We start from the raw sequence: 26,844 nt of genomic DNA, 5'->3' as shown, positions 1-26,844 counted from the left end.
TTATGGACCAAAAAGATGTGGTTGCATACCTCTGAGCTTTGATTCTCTCTGGGTTCATATGCCACTTTCCAGAAGCAGTGTAGAGTTTTGGGGCTCTTTATTTTTTTTTTGTCCCCCAGCAAATCAGCTTTTCATCACAGCTTCTGAACAAATGGTCTGAGTGGACAGCACTAGTAAGTATCTCATAATTTAAAAGTGGCAGCTGCAGTTACACAGTGATACTGGCAGCCTTTTATCTGAATGATAATTTCCTGTCCTTTGCTACCCTGCGCTTCAGTCAGCTGGAATGTGGGGAAAGGCCTGATGCAGGAAAGGCCTGATGCTGGTCAGGCATGTAGTTAACAGCAGCTCTCTGAGAGATCACAGAGCAGCCCAAGCATGCTGCACAGTCATGTAAGGCCTGACCTCCACAGTGCTGGTGAAAGTTGCAGGAAAGGTTTGAGAAAGCTGGCCGTACCATGGGGCCAAAGGACTAAGGCTCCCCCTAGTTGGGTGTGTATGTGATCCCACAACAAAATTCATTGCCAGTAGAAGAACTTATTGACACTGGTCCCCCTTAAAAATGAGATAAAGTGCAAGTATTCTGTCTTACAGGAGTAAGGGATGTACAGAAATGCACTGTATTTGGCTCAGTCTAGACAGACCCTTTGAATTCATTATAGGCGGTACTATACAGATTCTGCTTGATCCACAGCTGTATTTTGATTTACATCCTTGATTTGACAGTCCCTGGGGGTCAAGTTCTGAAACCTTCAAACCTTCTCAGCAACAATGGAGAAGGAGCACAATCTGAAATGTTTAGTCCCTGGTTTTTTTGGTTGGTTGTTTTTTTTTTTAACTGCATTTTTGTGCCAGCACTAGGTAACATAGAAAGAGTCTCAGAGTCTACTGCTAGCAGCAACAGCTCCAAACACTAAATCTGTAAACCCTGTAACCCCTGTTAACTGTGAAGGTGACAATTCTTTTCTTTGTGTTGCAGCCACCACACAGAACTGGCTACCCATACTAGCCTTGGTTTCGGTGTTACTTGGCTTGTTCCCAGCATGAGTGTCACCATGGCTTAAAAATAGCAGCTGTTAGTTATCCAGCATTGTAAATGTGCTGGGCATTGAAGGGGTGATTTGAAACAGTGCAAGGCTTTCCTTTGAATTGCTGTTACAGTAAAAGTTACAGGAAGTTTAGTCACTTACTAGTTTAACTTGTGGAAAACCCAAATCAGAAAGGTTCTTAAGTCAGCATTTTAAATGCTGGATACCCCAGACTTGACCCAAACAGGTCAAGTCAGTGATGCTTCTTTATATGCATTTAAAAAGCCCAGCTGTAAATCTGTATCAGTGACCCAGATAAGCTGTTTTGTCTTTTAAAGAGCCTGAACACTCACAGTGTTTGATTCAAGCAGTGGGGAGCTCAGTGTGCTCAGCCCCCTGCAGAATCAGACTACCTGTCACTTAACTTAATCTTCCCAAAATTACACATGCTGACTGGAGAACCTGAGCCCGCAGCACACTGTTACATTAAAATTGACAGGTAGGGTGAGGTGACTGTAACAGGGAATAAAGTCATGAGAGTAATTGGTTTTGTAATGAATATGTCAGCTGACCCTATATAATTTTGTATGAAATCTGTGTACCCAGTTTCATTACTTTTATGTCATTTACCTCTTGGTTTATTTTTACATTTTTGCCTCCTTCCCTGAGGAATATGGATCAGAGCTGGGGATTTCTGAAAGGCAATTTTTATATTTCTTTTATGGGAGAAGAGAAGGAAGGCAGACAGGGACTGAGACTGCATGCAGTATTGTTCAGTTAGAGCCAATTTGCTTTTGTTAACCCTTTTGAGATTTCACAGGTTTTCTGTGAATGATGCAGTTTTACGGTGGTCACTCAGCAATTTACAGCTGCTACTAAGCTGGGTTTGGGCACTTTATATTAACTGCAGGGTGAAACTTGGGCCACAGAGATAGAACAGCACCAGCAGCTGGCTGCTACTTACCATCTTATTCTGTATCGTGAATGATAGCCTGGAAGACCTGCCCCCAGTTCCTTTATTTATTTAATGCCCCACTCATAAGGTTGCAGGGCAGCCTGACCCCTTTATTCTGACACGTTTTGCTGGGCTGAGTGGGCACCATCACATGTGCTTTATCCCATCCACCCTGCCAGGATTCCCACCCACCACGCACATCCCTCCATGCCAGCCTTGAGCTGGCCAGGAGGTGCACCACAGACTGGACCCTGTGGAAAAAAGTCTGAAGCAAATAGTTCTCCCTTTCTATTCACTATTCAGTGGCTGACAGGACAGTCTCTGCTGAGAGCATCTGAGCACACCTTTCCCAGCCACTGGGAGCCTCAATTGCTCTGTCTCCTCCTTGCTTTCTGAGAAGGGGTTAGTTTTGGGTCATAACTCTGGGAGACATGTCAAAGCTGCAAAACCCTCAGTAGTTCCTGCTGACTTTCTTATGCAACTCTCTGCCAAGTGTGCCAGCTTTTGTGACAATTGATGTAACCCGTTGTCATTGGTTTAACCTGGCAGGCAGTGAACACCACACAGCCACTTGCTCACTCCACCCCCCAGTGGGATGGGAGAGAGAACTGGGAAAAAAACCCATTTTTTCAAGGCAGTTTAGTAGGACAGAAGAAGGAAGGCATAATAATAACAAAAACAATAATAACATACAAAACAAGCGATACACAATGGCCCACCACTTGCCAACCAATGCCCAGCCAGTTCCTGAGCAGTGGCCCCAGCCAGTTTTCTCCCTAGTTCATATACTAAGCATATTGCCATATTGTATGGAGTATCCCCTTGGCCAGCTTGGATGAACTATCTCAGCTGTGTCTCCTCTCAGCTTCTTGTGGCTCCCAGCCTATTTGCTGGTGGGGTGGTGTGAGGAAAAGTCCTTGACTTAGAATAAGCACTGCTTAGCAACAACTAAAATGTCAGTGTGTTATCACTATATTGTCATCCTAAATCCAGAACACAGCACTGTACCAGCTACTAGAAAGAAAATCTCTATCACAGCAGAAGCCAGGACATCCATGCATGGCCTGTGTGTAGGCATTTGTTGCTGGCAAAGTAGTTTTAATTTGGGATTTTCTATTTTTTTTTCATTTAATCCCAGCTAACTCAAATTTCTAATCACTGATGAATAAATAACCAAACTGGTAAGTAAACAACTTTCCTTCCCCTTTTTCAGACTTCATCTAGGCCAGACTTGTCTCTTCGCCCTGCCACGTCTCACCTCCCCTTACTTTTGCCACAGGCCAGTCTCAGCTCCTTCAGTGAGAAAAGGGGTGGCACAGGACATTGTGGTCCTGTGTGTAATGGTTTCTATCCGCTACTCCCCTTTTTTGTACCTGCTCCACTGTGAGTTGTCCGCAGGCCACAGTCCTTTGGCATGGGTCACCCAGGGACCACAGTCCCATCGGGAGTGCACACCTTTGGAATGGAGCACCTCCTTTCGAGAGTGCGCCTCCAGCTGCATGTCTCCTCAGGTGTGTCCAGCTGTGTCTCCTCCCCCAGTGGCTGCTCGTGTTTCTTAAATACACTTGAGCAGAGATGTTACGTCTCATGTCCTCCCCTGACTGGCAGAAAGTTTAATGGCGCGCACCATTTTCGGAGCCAGGTGGCACCATCTCAGTGACTGGCACGATGGAGGCCATGGCCTTCTCCCGCACCAGCAGCCCTTGTCGTCTGAACTGTGTATGCCCAACACAACACCCATGTGGATGCTAGTGTAAATTAACTGGGTGCTCGTGCATACTGGGCACTCATGCATGTACTAACAGGATGTTTGGATATAAATAATTTGGGCATGCATGCATGAACTACTTGGATGCTTATGCAAAAATTATTGGGCATTCATGCATAAATTAATTGGGCACTCATGCCTTAATTTATTCAGTGCTCATGTGTGAACTAATTTGGTGCTCACACAAGAACATAGCAAGCCCAGCAATTTATGGCCTACACATCATTTCTCACCTCTGCAAGGTGCATATCAAAGAACTCTTAGAATGTTAATCCAATATGAGCTCTTTCAACATCATCACAGTCTTAGTGTACATCAGTTATAAACTCCACTCTTCCTTCCTTTGGATCATATAGTAGGGATTAATACTGTAGCAGCACACTTACTAAAATGTCTCTTCTCCATCCTGACCAGTGTGCTAGAGAGATTAACATCACAGTTTGGTTATATATCTGTATATATACAGACCACATCCCTGGACCAGACTTCAGCAGTTAATAGTGCAACAGTGTGTGCATATGCATGGTAAAATTCCACCCACTCTTCCCTGGGAACCAGATGAGGGACTCATCAGCTCAGTCTGGGCAACATGTTATGTGTTACAAAGCCCTTTCTTCTGGGGACTAGAGTAATTAACAGTAATTCTGTTAATGCTAACACAGTTTGAATATATATTCATCACAAACTTCACCCGCTCATCCCTGTGGACAAGACTATGGAGGTTAATATGGCACGTGCTGATTCCAACCTTCTCACTTTTTTTCTGCAAAATACATTATCCAGCAAACCCCAAAAGTTCCAATATATACCTATTATAAACTCCACCCATCACCCCTGAGGAGCTCTATCAGGGTTAGTGTTTCATCATAATCTGAATACTTGCTACAAGTGTTAGGACTTAACTCTTCAAAACAGCCAATCAAGAACATAATGGGTGTTCACGTTATTTACTGTGCTTAGCATAGAGAAGCAGACAAGAGTGTACAAGCAAAAATTACCATCACTGTTGAAGGTACCAATAGGGTCCTGAGCTCATTAGCTATAGGGCTTCATTTACATTCAGAATGGGGAGGGAGAGTGAACAGGTTGATATGCAAGCAGGATAGGCATTTCCCCATTTGGGGAGAAAGGTAACACACCAAACAGCTTTGCTCTCAGGGCTCTTCTCCACAGCTGTAACATTAACTGAGTTATGACCTTTTTGCTGCGCTTGCAGTTACTTAACTCACAGCTCTGGATTTCTGCCCCACTTCTATCCTATACACCTCCTTTTCCTGCTGGAACATCTGTTATTCCCAGCATGTAGGGTGGGAGCACTGAGATTTTTCAGTCCTCTATGACACTTTTTTTTTCAAGGATGAACATAAAACTGGACTCTGAGCATTTCCTGTGGAGCTAATAGTCACATCTGTCTTCTAGCATGCTTCCCCCAGTACATTATCAAGGTTGCCCCTTGATCAACAGGACATCCCACCAACTCATCAGCTGATGCTAGAGGAGCAGTAGCAAGTGTTTAGTTGTCAGAGCTTTGGGGCTGTATCATTAGGTGTTCACCACTTTTGTAGGTTTTAGTCTCCAAAGCCAAAAGTGGCATCCCACAAGCTCTATCTTCCTAACACTACCATAGCTACTGGAGGGACATCTCTCAGGAGTAGTGGCTGTAAATGTCCTGCATTTCTGTAATTTTGCACTGAGAAGAGGATTGCCAAGTGTTTTCACTGTTGGGAGCAATGTTCCCATCTCTGCAGTAACTGAGACTGCCGTTGTTTGCCATCAGCTCTCTGCTATCAAAACCCTGCAACTTATGCCCCACAGGATGGTTAAGCATGAATTAACAGGGCCCTCATGTTTGAACTTATGGGGCATTCATACATCAGTTAATTGGCCTCTCTTGTGTGAAATGAATGGACAGTCATGCATGAATGCAGTAGACCCTGCACTTCTTGCCCAGTACAGTATGCAGAGCTCTTCAAAGGGCAGGATCTGGTAGGTAGGATTTGCACTGGTTTCCCCAAATCCCAGACATGCACTCTGTCTATCAGAATCTCGCAGGAAGCTCCCTGTAGCCTGAGCTGAACCTCCCAAATTCAACTGAAGAGGTGGGCATGGCCAAAACGCAAGAATGGTGGCATGACTACTTTTGTGTCATTTTGTGGGTCAGGCCTTTTCTGGCTTGGAGCTGAAAATAAAAGCCTGGGAACTCCCAGCAGCACAGGCCCTACAACACGTCCCTGAGCCCTGTGCAGTCTGTGAGAAGGCAGCGGTATGTCCGTCTTCCACTGGCTGCTTACTGCAGTGTTTATTTAAGAGTTTTCAAGAAGAAGTCAATTACTCATCAGATGTAAGGAGATTAATCATGGTTCTTTATTCACATGGCATATCAACACTTCTCTTTTATTGCCTCCCTAGGGCTGCGACCTCACATTTAAACTAACAGGATGAAATATAGCCAGGCTCACACTGAAGTACCTCCACATAGCTGCTGTTGCTATTGTTAATGATTCACAAATGGAGCCTCCAAACAGGCGTGCCCTTTCTCTCTTGCACTATCCCCTAGACAACTTGTTTAAGGAAGAAGTAAATAAAGGCACATTTACAACAATGACAGATCCCTGCCATGATTTCTGCCTCCAATTTGTAGGGCAGAAGGAGAGCGTCCCCTTTTTTCTCCACATTTGTCTTAGACCCTCCCTTTCCAAAGCCTACATCTCCAGAGGAGCTGGTGTGCCATGCAGAACAAGCTTGCTTTAAAGCCTAGTGAGATCAGCTGCTGATTGGGAGTCTCTGCTGGAGGAGGAATTGCTGAGCACGAGGCTGGAGAAAGCTGGAGGAGAAGGAGTCAAAGTTATTTGCCTGATTCTTCCATCGTGTAACTCTTCAGATGTGCCTTTTGGGAACAGTGCAGTCAGTGCTGGCATGCACCAGTACTTGACAGTATTCACAGCACTGCTATTTTTCTGGCCTTTTTGCCTGGCTCTGAATTATGCTAGATCACCGTTTAGCTTCAGGGGACAACTCTGCAGCAGGTTTCTGTAACAGGTTTCCCATTCCATCTCTGGGCCCTGGAGAGCAGGACTGATAGAAGACAGCCAGAGCATTTCCATCTGTGTCTAATAAGTGATGTGGGACAGAGCCCAGGGGCTGTGAAGCCTCTGTAGAGCCATGCTGAGTGGTGCCTGCTGAGAACCAGCTCCAGCATGTCCCTAAGTGGCCTGAGCCTGGCCATTCCTTACACTTTAAAGCTTGCAGCTCTCAAGCTTGCAGTCAAATTTATCTTTAAATAAAGCTGGAAGTTTCACTTGCTTGTAGGCAGATGGTAGAGGTGAGGAAGGGGCAGATCTGTAAATAAACTCTTGGGATGTTGGAGCATCTACAAGATCTGTCTGCTTCTTGTTCCCAGTGTTGGTGATGAGTGGAGCTGAGGCATTTCAGTGCTTGAGAGCACCAAGCAGCAACAGGCAAACAAGCAGTAAAGCTGGGGCCACGTTTGTAAACTGTAGCTTGCAGAGTATTAATCTCCACATTGCTCCAGTAAACACAGTGTTGTGTTTTGCATCCAGATATAAATGCAGTAACCGATCTCTTCTCCAGGGCTTCGGAGGGCAGAACTGTGGAGGTACCATACAGAGGGGATGTGGAAAACACCATCCTGGACATCCTCGGGGGGCTGCGCTCCACCTGCACCTACGTGGGAGCTGCCAAACTCAAGGAACTGAGCAGGAGAACAACGTTTATCCGGGTCACCCAGCAGCACAGCCAGGTCTTCTCTTAGCCTAGGACTACGGGGCTGGAGAGAGGGGTGAGGGAAAGGAGCAGGAAGGGCTGCTGTTTTCCTTTGCTTTCTCCTCCATGTTGTGTTAGTGGCAAACTTTCCTCTCAGAATGACAGTGTCATAGCCATTGGAGAGGCTATGGCTGGGATTTGGAAGGGGAAGGGCATGCTATTAACACAGTGCCATTGGTTTAAAATGCAATAGCCTCATCTTTTATTGTTGTGCCTATCTTATTTTTTAATCAACATTTCTTTACCTTTTTTTTCCCCCTCTGATAAATAGCTGATGAAACCTCAATTAACAAGGAATTGGCTTGTACAAACGTGGCTGTTAATGCTCGCAGACATTCACACATTCCCTTTTTTAAGACTGACCTGTCAGCTACCACCACTTCTGGCAGTGCACCCTCTAAAAACTGCAGGCTGAGAGAGAAAAAGATGCAAGTAATTGCATGGAGAAATAAAAAATCACATTCTGTTAATCTTTGTTCTGCCCAAAGAGTGGGTGTTAGTGGCACAGCTGCCAGCCTGCAGAGTGTCAGAGGTGGATGAGGCCTGGCTACTGGTGGCTTCTTAATGTGATGGTAAAAATGCCAGATCTCTTTTCCTTCTCAGTTCACAGGGCTAGCATTGCTATTCTTACTTAAATCTCCCTATTCAATGGACTTGCCTCTTCAGAGAAGCTGGCACTGAATGTAGCAAACCCGTGCTGGCCCCCTGTCCCCATCTACGGAGATCATTCAGGAGAACACTTTTCAGAGCTTGCCTGCTTTTTCTTGAGTGCAGTTACTGAATTACCTGGGTTTCTGCTTTTACCTGCTCTCTGTGGACAGATTTTTAAGACATTAAAACTTGGCAACTGTAACCCACTGGGGGGGTTTTCTTGCAGCCCTCCCTGTTTCCTTGCCTGTTCACATCCATTTAGCAAAGATGTACAAATGCTGTGCTGTGCATTGCCTGTGGCCAGGTGAAAGAGGCCAGAGAGATCCAATTGACTCTTGGTCATTTGGTACCACTCCTTTGCAGTCCTTGACACCATGGAAAGCAAAAGAGCTTTTGGCAGAACAGCTTGATTGATTGCAGGACATTGTCAGGCTGAAATGGAGTTAAAGCATTTGCTCCAAAGGCAGTAATGAATGTTTAAGACTCTGGGTAACACTTCGGGAAAGTGTAATGGCCTGCTCATTAATTGATAAATCACAATGAAATTTCTTTGGAAATACATGTTGCATCCACATGAATACTACAGTATCTCGTTATGGTAAGTGATGTAAAAGTGAGCACCAATGAATTCATAATGCTTGGCCACTTACCTTAAACTGCTGCTGAGATCATAATGTGGCTGATGTTACTTCAGTACTTCAGAGTCTTACTTTCCCCTCCTGTAGACATCTGTGGAAAGTGGCAGGCTTCTTTTGAAAAGCAAAAAAGTGATCTGTAGAAAAAGGAATAGCAAAGAGAAACTCTAGAATTAAACTCATACGCTGGACTGCTCAAAAAGCCATGCACAAGGATTGGTACAATTGACCATGTCAAGGAGCAAATCTAGGCCACAAGCCGATCCCTGGTGATTTTGAACTGTGTTCTGCACATTAGAAAAAGCACAGAATATCTTCTGAATTGCCTGGTATTTTAAATGTCTTCCATTTAACATGTAGGACATACTTCTTAGTTGTGGGATGACCCCTTCCTCTGCTTTGGAGGTGAATAAGGGCCTTGATGTGAGCACAGGTTATGCTTGTGCTGGCTTTAAGGACTGTTTGTCCTGCTCATGTATCATAAAGAAATGTGAATGCAGAAGAGAAGCAGGCCTTATGAATACAGACCCTGATCTCTCTTCCCTCCAGCCTGGAAGCATCATGTTAAGAAGATGCCAGGCCTCTTTACCATAAACGCTGCCATGAGCCACATACTGCTCTTACCTGCACTAAGCTCAGAGTACAGGCAGTATGACCTCTCTGCATCAGTACGGCTGTAAGACATCACTCTTCCTTTATTGATGTGATGTAAAGGGTAGAGGGTACAAAAGACAGCAGACACCTCCTTCAGGAGTGGGGTTAGACCATCACGGTGCAGGCCTGACCACAGGTGGGTCTCCACACTCGTGCCTTCATATGTGGGAAGTGCAGCATTCTGCTGGTCTCATGCCCACTCTCACTAGCGCTTTTCTACTTTTTTTAGCTACATTTCTAAGTGGATTTAAGAAATACATATGCATATAAATATATATATATTTGTAAACATTTTTTTAAAAGATCATATGCACGCCAAACTGAGCAGGTTCATGACTTCTTCAGAACAGTTTCTTTTCCAAAGGGCAGGTGCTGGGGACAAGGAAAGGCTGCCTCTCCATAGGTGTGGTAGATGTGGAGCCCCTGCCCTGGGGCCACTCTTACACCTGCTTTCCTTCCCTTCCGGCACATACCTCTGATCAGTGACTAATAGGAAAGGAGAGGGATAGGCTAATTTTATGTTGTCCCCCAAATTCTTCAGGCTGTGAACAACATTGATGCCACGAATAGTGACTGATAAAAGTTTTGACTTGGGGTATTTGGTTTTCCGATTAGCAGCTCTTACCATCCTTTTGATAAGCAGCACATTTTCTTTCATTTTCTCCTCTCTCCACAGTGAGCAGGAGAGAGAAATGGGCTGCAGAATGGCTGAGCTGGTGGCATGTCTGCATCTTGCCCAATTGTATGAGTTTTGTTCAGGGATAACCCTCGACTATGTCAGCGCTCACCATTGACTCTGTACGTGTCCAGCTCTCAGGCTGGAAAATGGGGAAAAAAAAAAAAGTGTCCTCCTTTAACACTCAGTTTTGTGCTGCAGTAGTTGCCCTTATCTTCATTTAGACCTAGGTCCTGTACCCTGCTCAAGCCCACTGCCACTCCCACAAGGAACTGAGGCAGAGGGATCTGGGAGCACACTATGCCTGGCAGGATGGTCCGAGCCAAGACCATGATCACTGACAAATGCCCTGTGCCATTTGTGGATCTACCTCACCTGCCCATCTAACCGGGTTCTTTGTTACTTGGTGTCCTTCTGTGGAAAATGAAATTTGTAAGCGCTTAATAATGCTTAATGTTGAGTGATTCTGCATAACCAGGTCCTCTCTAACCCTACCACCCCAAACCCATCCTGTCTAGAGGAATGCTGTGAGTGTGATAGCCTGTGCTGTAGGCCAAGGTCATACCTGCTTCCCCAGCCAGGCAATGGTTGAGCACCCAAGAGCAGTGTTGAGGTATGGCCCAGTGGCTCCACAATGATTTAGTTTAACACACCAAAGACCTACAAGCAGGGATGCTGAAAAGGGCAACATTACATCATTAAAGCAATGCCTGCTGAGTATGTCCATCTCTGGCGTCTTGAAATATAAAGAGACCTATAACACCTCTGCTGCTCCCAGTCCTACTCTGGAGCTGCCTTGCTGCAGCATCTTTTGCAGGGTGGGCTCCTGCGAACATAACCTGGCTAACCACAACTGTCCTTGGGGAGGAAGGGCTTGGGAGGAAGGGCTTGGCACAGCAGCAGCCTTGCTCACACCTGAGTGACTGTGTAATGGCTGTGAGGAGTGCACATGTAGCCCTCCTTGTAGGCGTGGGGCCAGCTGTTAGAGAAGTGGGCCTTGAGCCAGCGTCCTGACAGGTGCAAAACAAGCCACAGGTCTCCATTCTGTGAAAGAAACACATGCCCATCTGCTCATTGGAACAGCCAGCCCCCATCGACCATGAGACAGGGGCTTTGATTGTGGCTTAGTGCAGCTTTCTTCTCCCTTAGGGCATGGTGGGGTTTGAATGTAGGATGGGAACACCCTGTAAATATGGAGTGTCGTAAGCAGGGTCAGAAGATGCCTCTGTTTGCATTTGGGGGTGCTTTTCTCATACAAAATGTGCCTGTATCTTTCTTTCAGCTAGTCAATAGTGGGGCTAGAAAGAATGGGGATAAGGAAGAAACAGCAGCTATTAGCCAAGCCCCACTGTGTCAGGACAGGGGCTGGAGGTTCTCAGTCAAGGACACAATAAGAGTTTGAAACCTTTTCTGAACGAAGCACTCCTACTTTATACCTATTGAACTCCACTCACTTGACAGACTTGCTGCTACAGCTTGCTGCCAGTGTATGTACAGTGTCTATCCATCACCTAGGGGATGGTGCTGTTTAGTTGCTAATACCAGTTTTATACCAGAAATTCTTTGTTGGAGGCAGGAGCGCTTTTGCAACCAGTGCCAGGTTTGGTCTTGTGATGAAGAGAGGGAAGGGGGCAAAAAGTAAAAAAAAAAAGCCAAGGCCCCAGAACAGCAGTTTGCCTTCCACAGCAGCCAGATCCAGCAGGTGGGAGAGGGTTGGCCCTTCCCTGTGGAATGGGAGCTGATGGGGACAGAGGGGTCAAAGCATGTCTCCGCTAGATTCTGGCACAGCTCCATACCCCTAAACAGACCATGGACCACCCCCCTGCAGCCTTTGCTTCACTTGTGGTCACCCAGATGTTTAAGCGAGCCCTCCCCAGCATTTCTTTGACACAATGTTTACTGGTTGAAGTTTTCATACATAAATAAGTAAATCAGAGTCCAAAAGTCCTTGGCGTTGCCTGCGATAACTGTGAAATGCTTCTGTATAATCTCCCAAAAAGAGCTGATGAGCATTCAGTGTTCCCCTGCCCTGCTTGGCCCTGATGGGATGGCAGGGAGAGCACTGCCTCCCACCCCTCTGCTGCGACACCCACGCGTGCACTGCGCAATCATTCAAACCGTTCAGAAGTTGTAAATGGAAAGTTTTTGTTATGCAATAAAGAGCTTCACTCTGATGGTCTGCAGAGGGTTTTATGGCCATGGATGGGTGGGTACCTGCATGTTTTGGCATTGTCGTGAATAAACACTCTCAAATGCATTGCCAGGGCACAGGGTGAGGGAGGGAAATTAAATTGGGCAAATTATGTCCCTAGGAAAGCTCTCTCCCATTTAGTCATAACTCATAAAGACAAAACACACGTTTGCAATTGGCACTGTTATTTTATTAGTACGAGTATACTGAAACAATAAACTTGTACTGGTATACAGACAATTTCTTTAAAACAATTTTGTTCAAATTTTGAATCAAACATTGTTTTATTATAATAATGAAATAATTTCTACCTAGAAAACCTGCAAGCACCATCAAAGAAAGGGACCATAAAATTCAATAAACAGACGCGAGTGTATCCTACAAATAGACACACCACCATTAGAAAATAGAATATGAATTCTTCCATTTTTTTTAATATTTGTTTTAAAAAAGCTAGTGCAAGTACAATATTTTACACTGGAATTACAGAGAGTATGCACGCATATGGAAAAAAGTTCTCCTGTCACGATAAAAGCTCTTATCTATGTCTGTATGCACTTAAAATCTTCTCCTCTTTTCAATAAGGTGCAAAACGTTATTCCCTCCCTATTTCTCCTTTGTACTGGCCATGTCAGCTCAATTTCTCCCCAACACAAAGCTGCAATATCCCTTTTACTGGGCCTACGTTAGGAACTACACTGGAAGTGTGATTTGCAACAACCCTCATTAATAATACCAGACAATTTAAAAAAAAAAAAAATTACTTCAAAAACTACTGCTGTAGAATGGCTGGACCTGACTCCGGCACGGCCAAGTGCCACCACCAGCTGCTGCCGGGAGCGGTGACATAGCTAGTACAAAATGATTTTCAGTAGCTCACCCGAACTGAAAAAGGTTGGGAAATTCCCCCTCCCCCACTTTTGTAACACTGTGAAAAGAACAGTGTTCAACAAGTTAATATATTTTAAAAAAAAAAAAAAGGAGCAAATACATACATTAGTGAGTTTCAACATTAGCTGACTGTCGTGAAGAATTGTATCTATGCCTTAACAGATTAGTAATTTCGCGAAGCATCCAGCCCAGTGGCCAGGCTAAAGACACAGACTGAGCCACTCACAGCTGCCCCTGGCCCGTTTTTCCCTCAGCTGCCCAGATCCAAACCCGATGGACTGGGACAAGAATTCTGCAGAGCGTGTTCAAAGGAGAGTACCTGGGTCCTGGATTTTTAAAGCAAACACCAGGGTGGAATCCCCTCACCACCAGGTGGGAAGGGGCAGAAGCAGTGCTGCCCAAAGAAGCTGGTGGTCCCAACCCAGCTCCACCCTGGCCGAGGATCTGGGCCCTGAAGTTTCCGCCCATCAGCAATCCCACAGTACATCAATGACAGCTTCAACGAGTGACTTGCACTCGCTGCAAACAACACTTCCAATGCATACCTACTGCGTGGTCAAGGGAAAGGGCACAGGAGCTTTAATTGCTCAAAATAGAAACTAACAGAAAATTAACAACCTTGGATGAAGCCTCCATAAAATCCTCAGTGGAAGACTTGAGTCCTTTCATCTAACAACAAGAAAAAAAACTACAGAAACCTTAGAGACTGTTATTGTATAAATACTACCTGTTGGCTGAATGCACTTCACTGTAACACAGCTGGGGCTGGTTTCTGAGCACCCAGCAGTCACTTGTACAGGGCGAGCATTTCTGCCCCATGTGCCTGCAGGAGCTGAAGCTTGGGTTACCTCCAGGGAGGGGGACGAGAGCAGCCTGAAACTTTGCCCGCTCCACCCTGCCACCGGCTCCCAGATACCCAGCTCATTCTTTGGACAGGAAAAGGACCCCCTTCTCAGAAACTGCTTCAGGATCCTTTCCTTTTGGCTTCTGAAAAACATCAGTCTTGCCATCAGTCAAGACCATCACTGGAAACATGCTCTGTGTGACCAACTGCTCCCGGCGGCTCTGACAGCAGTGGTGGGGGAGAGGGGCAGTGACAGGGGCTGGAAGGCCAGGTCGCCTCAGGTACCACTCTGCTGCTAGCGCTGGGCTAGGATCCCTTGTTACAAGCACTTCTCGTTCAGGGTTATACTCTTTGGATTTCATCTGGAACAGGAAGTGCTGAAAAAAACATGGAACAGCATCCCCAGAAAGAGGAAAAAAAACGGGACCAAAAGGCTCCAGGTGGAAACTACACAGGTCGTGCTCAGCCAGCAACAGCTCTCCACCCAAGGGCTGGCCTGGCCATGCCTGCTACGGGCACAGCCAAGGCCTCCCTCAAAACCAGCCTTGACCTCTGGGCTGCCAAGGGCTCCCTTGGCACAGGTGGAAGAGACTTAAAGCCAAAATACAACTGGAGAGTGAGACTCTAGTTTTGCACAGTAGCCACCCTTTGAAGTGCCTGGTAGCTGCACTCAAGAATTGCTGCTCCAAGGTGTATTTTCAGCACAGGAATAAACAGTGTGAAGCATTGACTCCATTCCCCAGAAATGGGACCCATGTAATACGAACAGAAAATTAAACACAGTTGTTCTTTAAGAGCCTTTGAAGTAATAATTCTTCCTGGCCAGAGCCAATACAAATCAGATCATCTAGACATGACATTTGCTATATACAAAAAACATGTAACTTTCAACCTTTCTCTGCTTTTGTATTTAAAAACTTTTTTTTTTTTACAAACAAGGTATGAAACTCACTGTTCAAACAGAGCCATCTCTTTTTCAAACACTGAATGAATCATTCCAACATTCATTTTTCTTTTGTGCAATTTTTTAAAACATTACCTGTACTCCTCAATGTGAGTGCTTCAAAAAAAGTTTCTATTTTTAATAAGCTTCTCAAATTAGGTTTACATCAAAAAATATTCCCACAAGGTATAGTGCTACAAGAAAAGATCCTATCAGTAAAGGTAACACATCTGAAGCGAGGTCGTCTATGTAAAAGAAATTGAACTCTGGAGTAGAGGTGTGCAACGTGTTTGGAATTTCCCTATGGACACAAAGCAAGGCTGTCCTCAGGACAGGGAATCAAGTGAACATGTAGGCATACACATAAAAAAAATGCACACATACTCTATTTGTGTGCAGAGAAACACTTCTGCCTGGGGTTTGTGTGCATGTATGCATATCTGCATCAATAAATTCTCATTTTGCTATGTATTACAGGATTTGGGGGAGTGGGAGGGTTGGACAAACCAGAGGAAAGGAAATTACTGCCTCCACTCCGGTGGTGCATTCCCCTTGCTTTTCACATCAGCACTGGCCAGAGCCCCTAGTGGACTCTGCTGCTACCTGTGATGATGGGGAGGGAAGAAATGGAAACTGTTTGTACAAGTGCATGCCCCATTTTGCCATTTGTCGAGTTTCTGGGACAGCAGAAGTGTTTCAACAGGCCAAATCCTCTCCACCTGCCCGCGGCTTCTGCCCTGGTGAACCCCGAGATTTTTCCAGCTGCCTGATTAAGGTCAGGATCTGACCCTGACTGAACCACGCTTCAATTTCACAAAGATTTATACATCTGCTTTACAGCAAGTCCTGAGCAGCCTTTGCTGGCCAGCCCAGACCTCCCACGAGCACATGTGTAAGTGTTTGCAGAACTGGGTCCCAGGTCACGCAGAGCATTGCACCAAGAGCCCCCTTCTTTGAAATAACACTATTAGTGTTTAAAAATATTGACGATACAGGCTTTTTTTTTCCCCTTTTTTTTAGCAGTTGCAAGAATTAAGAGAATTTCAGCATTTCCTTTTTACTACTGGCAACACACTGTAAAGTGATATAAATCTCTGCAGAGAGTGTATTTTCACGATAACCAACAGCTACAGTTCGTGCTGAGCCTGCTGCTTTTGTATTGCAATCTAAGTGAGATCTACAAAGTTTAAACCATGAGATGAAGGAAATCCAAACTTGTCTGTAACATTGTACATCCCTACTCCGGAGCAGTAAAAGTGCTGCTTCTGGTCACATCAGTGTACCACACATACGCCAGCCCCATCCCTGAGTAAAAGGTGTGAAAAGTTTCTAAATGTTCCTTGATTGAAGGGAAACAAGAGTAGTGATGTCACTTCCCCATGCCGAGAAAATGACAGGAACGACAGGTTGAACGAAGCGACAGTGGGACGAAGGAATTAAAGGAATGAAAAAAGGAACATGTGTCCCTCCCCTCCTCCCAACGTCTGTGTCTTCGAGGGAAAGCAAGCCTGAGGGCAACATACAAAATGGTAAAACAGGTCAACAGCGACTCCAATTCGGGTCTTGACCAGAGGACTCAAGGTAAGTGACATCAAACTCAAATTCCCCACAATGTGGCCTAGACAAACTGAAACAATGCCTAAGTTAAACGCTATAAGGAACAGTCACTTTATATATATAGATATATAGATAGATTAGATAGATAAGACAGATAGATAATTTTTTTAGAAATCCCTATAAAGAGGTTCTTGTTTTATTTTTCTTTGCCCTGACTAATTTCTTGGTGATTGTATGCGTTTTGTTGTAAACTAAACAGGCCTGCTACAAAAAGATAGAAAAAAACAGACAAAAAGAAAACTACTGTTAGTTACTATTGCAAAGCGGCTACCACGCAGAAGCAGAGGCTGAGCTTCCTCCTTCGGCTTCCCCTCAGCATTCCTTTGCTTGCCGGTGGTATTTTGCAGTTGCCCCAAGGATCGATGGCACTTCCTGGGCCTGGGGACTTGTTGCAAAGGATGCTCAGTGCCGGAGGGAGAGGCAAAGCCCCGCATTGCAAAGAACTTGGGCCCCAGGAGGACTTTTCTCTCCCTGATGGGAGCCAGCTCTTGTCTGCGTGTTGTCCAGGCAGAGGGCGGCACTTGGCCGTATGGTTTAGTGCTACTCTCTGCCTGGATGTCATGTAGACATGAATATATCTTTTTTTTTTACTTTTTTTTTCTTCCTGGATCTTTTTAAACATCAAACACAGAAAGGGTTCGTGTTTCTTGGGGCAAGGGATCTTTTACCCTTAGTATGTTTAGGGGTCTTTCTGAGGGGGGAGGAAGGGAGTTATTAATAGGGAGAAAAAAAGATAGAAAAAGAATTCAAAAGAGAAAAAAAAACAGGGGAAATCAGAAGTTGGTATGAGATCTAGCTAACACCACACGGGTGAGTCTAAGTTGGCACGTAAAGTATTGCACATCCTAAAAAGCCAAAGCATGGAAAGGGACAATTGTTTGGAAAGAACCAGTTATTTCAGAATTCCTCAGTCTGAAATACAAGCACAGAACTAATACATTCCTATTGCTCCAAATGTATTTATTTTTTTTTTTTTAGTGTTAGTTGAATAGATCCAGTCAGTTTAATAGCCCCTGCTTCCTTATTAAACACAAATGTGTATGGTTTTCTTGAGATTTCTTTTTTTCCAAGTACACGTGAAGTACAGAAATAGTGGTACAACTGTGAACTAAAATCTGTAATTCTTTTTCTTCCTTTACCACCAAAGCTTAAAAACAAAACAGGAAACAAAACGAAACAATAAATTGCAAGTGCCCTGAGCAGAGTATATGGAAGATTAAGCAACTTCTCTGAGCAGAAATATTAACAAATAAGCACTAACTAAGCTGTGTGATTGTGAGAAGAAACCCACTCAGCTATTTGGTAGCCCGCCGAGAGGTTAATAAAATTCAAGGAAATTCAAAAAACGTTTCAAGCTATTTTAAAAGTATTTCAACTTTTTGGTGCACCCCAGAATATGGTATAAAAACAATTAGGTCTGGTGTGAGCTAAATTTCAAGTAACAAGTAACAAGAGTCAAAGCTGGGGTATGGGGTTAACATTTCTTCTCTTAAAGAAAAGCACTGTATTTTAGGGGAGAGGGAAAACAAGATTTTAAATAATTTTTTTTCAGTTTAGGTTACTGCACTTTTATTTCCTTTTCTCCCTATGAGTACAGCTTCTTCAAAACTACCTGAAGGATGCGAACTCGCCAACCAAAAACGACGACACAAATGCTTGCTCACGGAGGGCCCAAGCGCAATCCCAGTGAAATCAATGGGATCTTTCTAGAGGCAGCAACAGGCTTTAGCGCTCAGCCCCAATGTACTTCATACTTGCACCTCCCCGAGGCTCGTGCAGGAGGTTGGGTGCACAGCACCTCAAAGGATCCGGCCCTACCTGGGGAAAGAAAAGACTGAACAGCATGAATCCCCCCCCTCCTACTTGGTTTGTACCAAACTCTTGAAATGTCGCCTTTCCAATGGAAAATGATGCAATTAAAATAACAAATAATAATAAAATAACAATAGGTTTGTTTTCAAAACAAACAAACACCTTGCTTACTTATAGAAATGTTTTTTGTGGAAAACTCTCTCAGCAAGTCTGAAGAAAAATTCTCAGAGGTGTCCCGGTAGGACCTGGTTCTGTGTGGCAGATACGGTAGAAAGATCAAAAATGAACTCTGAAAGGAACATAACCCTATGAAATGGCCTAAAGCGTAGGCAGGTTAGTGAGTAATTGCTACATTTGTTTATGCTCTTTCAGACCCCCCCCCTCCCCACAACATTATTAGGTAAAAACTGCAGGAATACCACACAAATGATAAACTCAAGATGTGCAAATTGCAAGATTCTTTAAAGTCCATCTTTTTCAAAAACACTGGACAATGATTTTTTTTCCTCTTTCCTTTTTCCTTTCTCTTATTTTTTTTTTATTATGTCAGCTCGCATATGCCTTTAACTCTTTCTCAAGCATTAAAGTTTAAAAAGTGCCTCCTATTAAGTAGTCCTTTGTGGACAATGACTGTCACATACTAATTCAATAATTCACATTCATCCCTTTGAAACCACATTAAAACTTTCAGCATCTTGCCTGTGAGAAAACTTTACATAGTTGCATGTAGTTACAGTGTTGAAGAGATTTGTTTGTTTGTTGTTGTTGCTTTCCGAGCAGATTAAAGTGATATACAGTACATACTGAGTGTTAGACCAGGATGCTCAGCAATAAAGTGTGAACAGCATTTTAAGTGCTTAAAGACATTCTAGGTTCATCTTCAACAGCGGATTCCTGTGTCACACCGCAATTTGAAAAAAGTGGCACCAGTTGTCCATAACCATGAACTAAAACCAGTACTAGAGTTAAAGACAAAGATTTGCAACCTAACTGCAAACAATGGATGCCTGTGATCTCAAAGGGGCAGTATGCGTCTACCTTGTGGAAGCAAATGTCAATGGCGTAACCCGGTCGATTTGTCTAACACTGCACAGAAACAGAAGTGAGCCTGAGCCAGGCACATCCACAGAGCCAGAGGCCTCCTCGTGCACAACCACACACACACCCACGACACACGCACGCACCCACCCACCACCCCCACCGCCATGAAGGAAAAACTTGCAGGGCGACCGGTGCAAGAGTCCGTACAGCCTCCCCGTCTGCTGACTCTGGGCAATGGAACTGCACTAGCAAGCAGAAAGAAAATGTGGTGTGGCAGTTGCTTTAGGAATAAAAATCAGTGCAGTCAGACCCCATGGGGGGAAAAATATATATATACATATACACACACACAAATATATATATATATATATATATATATAGTAGAGCCTTGAGTAAGAGTTGGCTTGTTGTTGAAAACATCAGAGACTGTCCGATCCTTTTCAGTAACACCCATGGGTTGTGTTCACCACCTGGGGTGAGGAAATCTCTTCACCAACTCTCCATAGAGCGGCTGTCCCGCCTCGAGGTTAGCATGCACCCACACACACACACATACACGCACGCACGCATGGACCCCACGTGTGACATACACCTCTGCTACAGTTCCCTTCTCCTCACCTCCCACCCCCCCCCAAAAAAAGACTAGAACAGGAACCAAAACAACAAAACAAACAAACAAAAAAAAAACCAAACACAAAAAAACAGCGACAAAAAGAAAACAAAATCACAGCTGGACCCTGTCCTACACGAGGTGTTAGAAAACAGGAGCCATGACAACACATTCATTTCCACTAAGGGTGTGTGAAGCAGATACTGCCCCTTCCATAGCTTTCGATAAACCTAGTCACTGACAAACACTTGTGGAAAAACATATGCACCAGTCTCCTGCATAATACCAGCTGCAACTATAACAACAAGGTTATAACATAAACCTAAAATAAGATGATAACATGTAAATACTGGGTTATTTAGTCTACAGTACAGTAATCTGGATAAAAATGACAAGGGATAGCCTAATTTCCTTTCCCCAAACAACTTTTACTTTCCTACGTTGGATCGACCTTCAATGCAAATCTTAACCTCCTGAGGAATAAAAGAAGGCTTGGGAAGAGTCAAAGGTGGCTCCTCTTCTGATTTCTCTAGTTTTCGTGTTTCGGGGGCTGACCACCTCCTCTTCCTCGTTGCCGGGGGCTTGCTGGGTTCTGTTTTGGTGAGCAAAGGTGCTGCAGGCAATCCTATTTTGTCCGGAAACTTCAGTTCACCATTCTCAGCTAACATCTGTGCGCTTCCCTGATTAATCCCGTTTTCCTGCTCCGCATACCTGTGTCTACTTCCAGCTAGACTGTCATTCTTTGAATGCTTCAGCAAGATACTAGCTGAGTCCATGGGCTGGCCCTTTTTAATAGAGCCATTCTTCAGGTTCTTGAGCGTGAGCGATATGCAGACGTCCCCCACCGAGAGTTTGGAGCATGGCAAATCAAAGAGCTGGCTGGTTCTCTCAGGGCAGCAGGATGACCAGCCTTGTCCAAATACAAAAAAAGGGTATTCTACCAAGACTTCCACGCTGACCTGCAGAAAAAGAGGGGACAACAGAGGGAGATAGAGGGAGAAAGAGGGGAAAGCGTGAGATCAACCCATGTGCCCTCACACATGTGCACAGCAGGCAGCGCTTGCCACACGGGAGAGGGATAAAGCTGGAATTGCAAAGGTGCTGCTCAGTTTCTCCAAAATCAGTACATTGGTCACCAGACTTCAGGCCTGTCCTTGTCACGCGAGTGTTAATGGTTTCTCTGAGCTCAGCGTTTCTTAACACAAGACCTCAGTGGGAATCAAGCTTTACATTTATCCAGACACTCAGAGAGGTGTAAGAGGCAAAACAGCTTTGGTGTCTGGCAAACTGTTCCCCACCATCCCTTTGTGGTACCTAGAGCCTGTAATCCAAATCTAAAGATCCTTTCCAACCAGAGGATGGTTCAAGGGAAGTTCTTAGTTCTGACACATGATTTCCTAAATGATCACAGGAGTTTCATCCTCACCTCTGCCCGAGAAAGCATACACTTACCAGTGTGAAATAGCTGAAGACATGCTGAGTTCCAGGGGAAGGCTGTGAGTATGGACAGAGTTGTAGCTATAAGAGCAGCCAGCATGAACCTGCCTTCCCTGAGCAGTCCTGTTACCAGTCCAGTTTCTTCCCTTCTCACATCTGGTCTTCTACTCTGCAGCTGAGTTCACCTCCTGCACTCCCTCAGGGAGAGGATCATCTCTCCTCCTCCTCCAGTTCCTGCACTGTGTCCCCTTTTCCCCATTTTAAAAAACATATCCAGTTAGGAATCCTATCTAACCATCTTACAAGGAGCTGCCATAGCCAAAACAGACCAACAACGGGTGCCCACTCCTCCCTGACCTTGCAAGTGCTGGGCCTTGAGGTCCCAATGTGATGAAACACCTAAATACTGACTTATCTTTGCATATGGCAGCACTCCAGCACTCACGTGTGTGTGGTGCTGCATCTATAGGCTCAAACACTTCATGTGGGTTCATGTGATTCACAACCCACAGGGCTGAACCCGCACCCTCAGCACACCACAAAGAGGGCAGGAAATTCTGACTAATACTTCTTTAAAATTTGGCACATTTTTAACTGCTGTGTGTAACACCAATGAGGTCTGCAACTGTAAGAGGGTGGCGAAAGGCTTGCGAAACCACCTCTCACCTTTGGAAACGAGTAATGCTGTCATACCCAGCATGGCTTTGTATCGTTAAAAATACTTTTCAACATTAAGGAATAGAAGCAGCCAGAGATGCACACTGCACTCCAGTGTCCCAACACATCTGTTCATAATATTAAGTGTGAACCTTGGGATGAAGTTGCATGGCCTGTCTCACAGAAGAGGTTGGACTCTGACAGTACATCACCCAGCAGCCCTGCCACTTCCCTGCTAGTGCTGCTACCCTCGGAGGTGCCCTCCAAGCAGGGCCCGAGGTAGGCCCGCTCACAGCCCACCAGCTCCACAGCCCTTTTGGGCAGGAAATCTTGATCAGGGATGTCCTACAGCTCAGAGACAGAGGTTGCAGAACCAGGAAATCAATGATTCCCATTGGATGTTGATGGTGCCTTTGACTGGTTAAGCCCATGCCATGCATGCACCAGCAGCCAACTGCAGTTTATGAGATAGTTGATTCTGTTGGAAAAAACCTTATCAAGTCTATAAATATATGCTATGCCACCTGCCCAAAATAGTAAGCCAATGTAGAAGGAATTTCAAAAGGAGCAGTTTAGAGGTCTAAGATACCCCACACTGCATCAAATTTAAGCATATTAAACCTTTTCTGACCAGACCTGTTTGACAAAAACCAGCTATGCATGTGGCAACAGTGAAAAGGGACTTGACTATAGGCCTGGTTTAAACTTTGAATTATGGAGAAAGTGGGAGAGGTAACCCTGAAAACCCCATCTCTTTGTGATGCTGGATAGAAACACTCGAGCACCAGAATTTGCAGAAATATTTGGCCAAAGTTTGGGATCCTATTTCCTATATATATGCATCTCAGTCTGGCTGGGGTCTAACTTGGAGAAGTAGTGAGTATCCAGCATCTCACGTGGACTTAAATGGAAACTTCTGTTTGCACAAGAGCTGTAGGCTTTTCTCCAGGCATGGCTTATCTGGTGGACGCAGCTTTCTCCTTTATATTGCTATTTCTCTCCTCTTTCTTTCTTCCTTCCCTCCTACCTGCTGCATTGTTTTTTCTTTCTTTTTCTACTTTCCTGTCCTTGTTAAAAGCTATTTGTATCTCTGGGAATCATACATGCTTGTGTGCATCACCCTCACCAACACACAAGTTCCTCTTGATGTTCCTCATCGACACCCAAGTTCCTCTTGATGTGAACACACTTCCACCGCACTGCAACATCATGCTTTGGGTTTTTTTTAATGTAACATCCAAAACACTTGCCTGAACTGTCAATCACTGAAACAAATTGGTGGTGATCATGAATAACACAATAAAAATAAAAATAAAAATGAAATGCCAGAATCTCCATGATCTGGTCATGGTGTGCATGTACCACGAGTGATTTGAAATGGGCTCCCTCATGGATTATCAAGTCCTGTTTTATCTGGCTGCTTCTGGATTCAGCTAATGAGGGATTTGAGGTAATCATTCTCTACAAGCTATAGTAGTCAAGGACCTTTTAAGTGTGACATTTCAGTAAAAACACCCCCACATAATTTTTTTCTGACCACTGCATTAAAACACAAAAAAATAATTTTAAAAGCCTCCTCCCCCAATATCTTGTCATGGTTATTGTAGGAGAGAAAGAAATTTGGAACTTGTTTACCCACTACTAAGATGATAAAGCAAGAAACCAAATGTTGGTCTTTCTTGAAGTACATTGAGACTGTACTGCAAGCTGCATTTATATTTCTAGTTTTTAACACTGACTAGTGAAAACACCCAAAACTCTTCTACAGCAGCCACTGAATATCTGAAACTTTCTATAACCTTTTATAATTTTATTTCTCAGCCAAACTCAGTAGGCAAGGCAGGCAATTCAGACAGCTAGGAGCTGTAAGATCTAATGCCCAGAAAATACCCTTCTCATCATTTAGAAACACCAACAACTTTAGTCTTGGGCCTCACTGATGCAATCAAAATAACAAGCACTAAAGCAAAAAGTGCCTAATGAAAGTGTTTCATGTGAACTGTATTTTAATAAATGTAAACATACATTTTCCAATTAAGTGTTTTTCTCCATAATATTATTAAAATGTGATGAAACTAGGAGTGGCAGGCTGGAAACAAAGAGAAGGAAGTGGTTCTGGAAACAATGTGCAATTAAGCAGCAGAGCTCTCTGCTGAAGGCTTTGCTGCGGGTGCTGAAAGACTCCTCGGGCCCAAAAAACAACTGGGCAGTTCCATGGAATAGAAGCTCACCTTCTCATAGAGAGAAGTCTCTGCAGTGCCATGCTCCCACATGGCCTCCCCTATTCAGAAACTGTGGGACTGCTAATGTTCCCCCCATCCCCAAAAAAACTTCCACTGCCTTCACAAGAGTGGATTTCCTGTGAGAGATTTATGGGGCTGTGGGCAGCACCTCGTGCCACAGGAACCACTCGCCATGACACCTGGTATGACTGAGCATCCCCCCAGAGCTGCACCTAGCCCTGCTTCAGTACACTGTTACTGTAACAAAGGCAGTCAGGGCTTCAGTGTTGGGCGCTACTGCTCTCTACAATCACGCAATCCCATCATTTCTCAACAGAAGCCACCTCTTGTCCAGAAGGCCATGGGTTGTCAACTTTATCACATGAGCTTCATCATCTGCTGCACTCCCAGAATTCAGTAACATGCATCTGAAGACAGACCACAGCCACCCCGTCACTTGGAGACACAAGGACTTACTGTCCCATGACCAGGGCACAGAGATCACATGATGAGAAGGCTGGGAAAGATGTCCATCTGCAGCAGAGAACTGAGTCAACATCTCTCTTTCTGTGCTGTTACAGTGCCAAAGATAATGAAAAAAAAGAGCTCAAAGAAAAAGCAATTGGTTTGTGGGCATGCGGGGATGTAAGGGGATAACTAAACTATGACAGTCTAAAAAAATATACACTAAAGTAAACCAGACTAGTTAGAGCTACTAACTACATGCTCTAATAGGAGTTTTTGATCTCTAGAGGTTATGATTCTGTTTTTTTTTTTAAAAAAGGAAAATTAAAAACTGCATGTTCATATTTTCTTTTAAACTATATTTTAGGAATGATTAGGAACTGAAATGCAGCATTTCAGAGAACTTATTTTTCTTTGCCTGTGTGTTTTGACCTTAATATCAATGGGGGTGAATTACCGGCTTCTGCTTGCTCCTGGTAGCCAAAGAAAGGACAGGTAATAATGATGAAAGTCTTATTATAATAATAATATGTGGAATTGCAAAGAGATGTAGATCCACTGGTCTTCTCTTTTAGGCAGCTTAAATGCAGAGGAGTAACAGCTGAACTTTAGGTTCTGGCCAGCTGATACTTACTTGACTTCTTCCTAATCCAGAGCCGGGATGCTGTGAAATGGAAACCTAGCATCCCTCTAGGGCCAGTTAGTTCAGTTAATAAGGCCTTTAGGTGGGTTAATTTTCCTCTAGGTTTTCATACCCAGGAAAGGGTTGGATTTGCCAGGTGATTGGAGGACTGGGAAAGGAGGGAGAACAACCTCTTTCTGCCTCAGTGCCATGCTGGGCAGGGGCATCTGCGGGCTTCCACTGATACCATACAACAGCAGCTGCATGGTGCCTCCCCGTTTACATTACAGTTGTATATGCTCAGCTGAAAATAACCTCCTACCTCTGTCCTTCAATTGGTGAGAAAATTAGCTAATGTTTGGTCAGAGTCTGAAAATACGGATTCATCAATATTATAATGACTTCCCAGAGATCCCTGGGAGGAGTAAGTGAGCCAAAGCTAATGATAACAACACTATTTTTGTATGGTACTTACTCTTTACAACTTACACTCCCTTGATAATACCACTTGAAAAGCTCTCTTCTTCCAAAAGCATGTATGCAACTGAAACTTAATTGTAATAAAATACTTTGTGAAGCTACACTACACACGCAGATATATCTCCCTAGCACTCTGGAGTCAAGACATATATTCAGTGCAGCAGCACCACAGTGCCACTGCTCAGAGCAGCGTGACTAAATACTGTTCTTTCAGTGAGCAGACTAAGCCTTCTTCACTCAAGGCAATTTTCTACAAGTAATGACTGCTGCATACCTGCAAATAAGTCTGAATGCTTTCACAGAGCCACAACAGGCTGAGGGTGAGGTCACAGAGACTTCAAGCACATAGAAACTCTCTCTCTCTCTCTCTCTCCACCTCTCTCAACCCAGGCAAGGGAAAACGAGCAGAGCCATCCCTGCTATGCAGGGACACAGCTGATCTGGGAAGAGACCCAAGTCCTGGAATCAGCAGGAAACCTAAATTAAACCCCCGTTTCTAATCATATCTCTACGTGACTCGCCCTCCATTCTGGAAGCATCCCCAGTGGGAAATACAGCTGGGGAGTATTTTGGCTGCATTGATGTCAGCCTGCTCCTGATAGGCTTCTCTGTAAGGTGACACTTTGCTGGGTGAGACCTGTGTGCCAGGCCCTGGATTTGTACAGCCTCAGACTCGCTTGCTTTCTGCCAGAGGATGGCACTCCGCCCCCTGCAAAGGCGCAGCTCTTCCTGGTGCCCAGGACTACGGCACATCACCTGCATTGACAGATCTGTGAATGACACATGACATAAATGCTACCTGCTAATTTGTACCTCTTCTGCTGGTGCAGAGACCCATGGCCTGGCTGCAGGGAGAGAAATG

The 26,844-nt window shown here is 44.5% G+C and overlaps 2 protein-coding genes across 15 annotated transcripts in view; one reads left to right on the top strand and one right to left on the bottom strand.

Moving 5' to 3' along the window:
• The window catches only part of GMPR (guanosine monophosphate reductase), a 43,436-nt gene extending 31,114 nt beyond the window's left edge, over positions 1 to 12,322 (top strand). Inside the window, exon 11 of the mRNA XM_017808381.1 lies at positions 7,343 to 12,322. Coding sequence (XP_017663870.1) covers positions 7,343 to 7,523 — 181 coding nt within the window. The 3' untranslated portion in view covers positions 7,524 to 12,322. The remainder of the gene's footprint in view (positions 1 to 7,342) is intronic.
• Positions 12,323 to 12,509: 187 nt separating this feature from the next.
• The window catches only part of ATXN1 (ataxin 1), a 292,826-nt gene continuing 278,491 nt past the window's right edge, over positions 12,510 to 26,844 (bottom strand). For all 14 annotated transcript variants that reach the window (XM_017808477.1, XM_017808481.1, XM_017808479.1 and 11 more), the window contains one exon: positions 12,510 to 21,058. In XM_017808477.1, coding sequence (XP_017663966.1) covers positions 20,528 to 21,058 — 531 coding nt within the window. In that variant the 3' untranslated portion in view covers positions 12,510 to 20,527. The remainder of the gene's footprint in view (positions 21,059 to 26,844) is intronic.

This window comes from Lepidothrix coronata, unplaced genomic scaffold (genome assembly GCF_001604755.1).
Source record: "Lepidothrix coronata isolate B3197 unplaced genomic scaffold, Lepidothrix_coronata-1.0 Scaffold23, whole genome shotgun sequence".
NCBI classification, from domain to species: domain Eukaryota; kingdom Metazoa; phylum Chordata; class Aves; order Passeriformes; family Pipridae; genus Lepidothrix; species Lepidothrix coronata.
The sequence above is the reverse complement of the archived record's forward strand: the minus strand, read 5'-3'. Positions and strand labels throughout refer to the sequence as shown.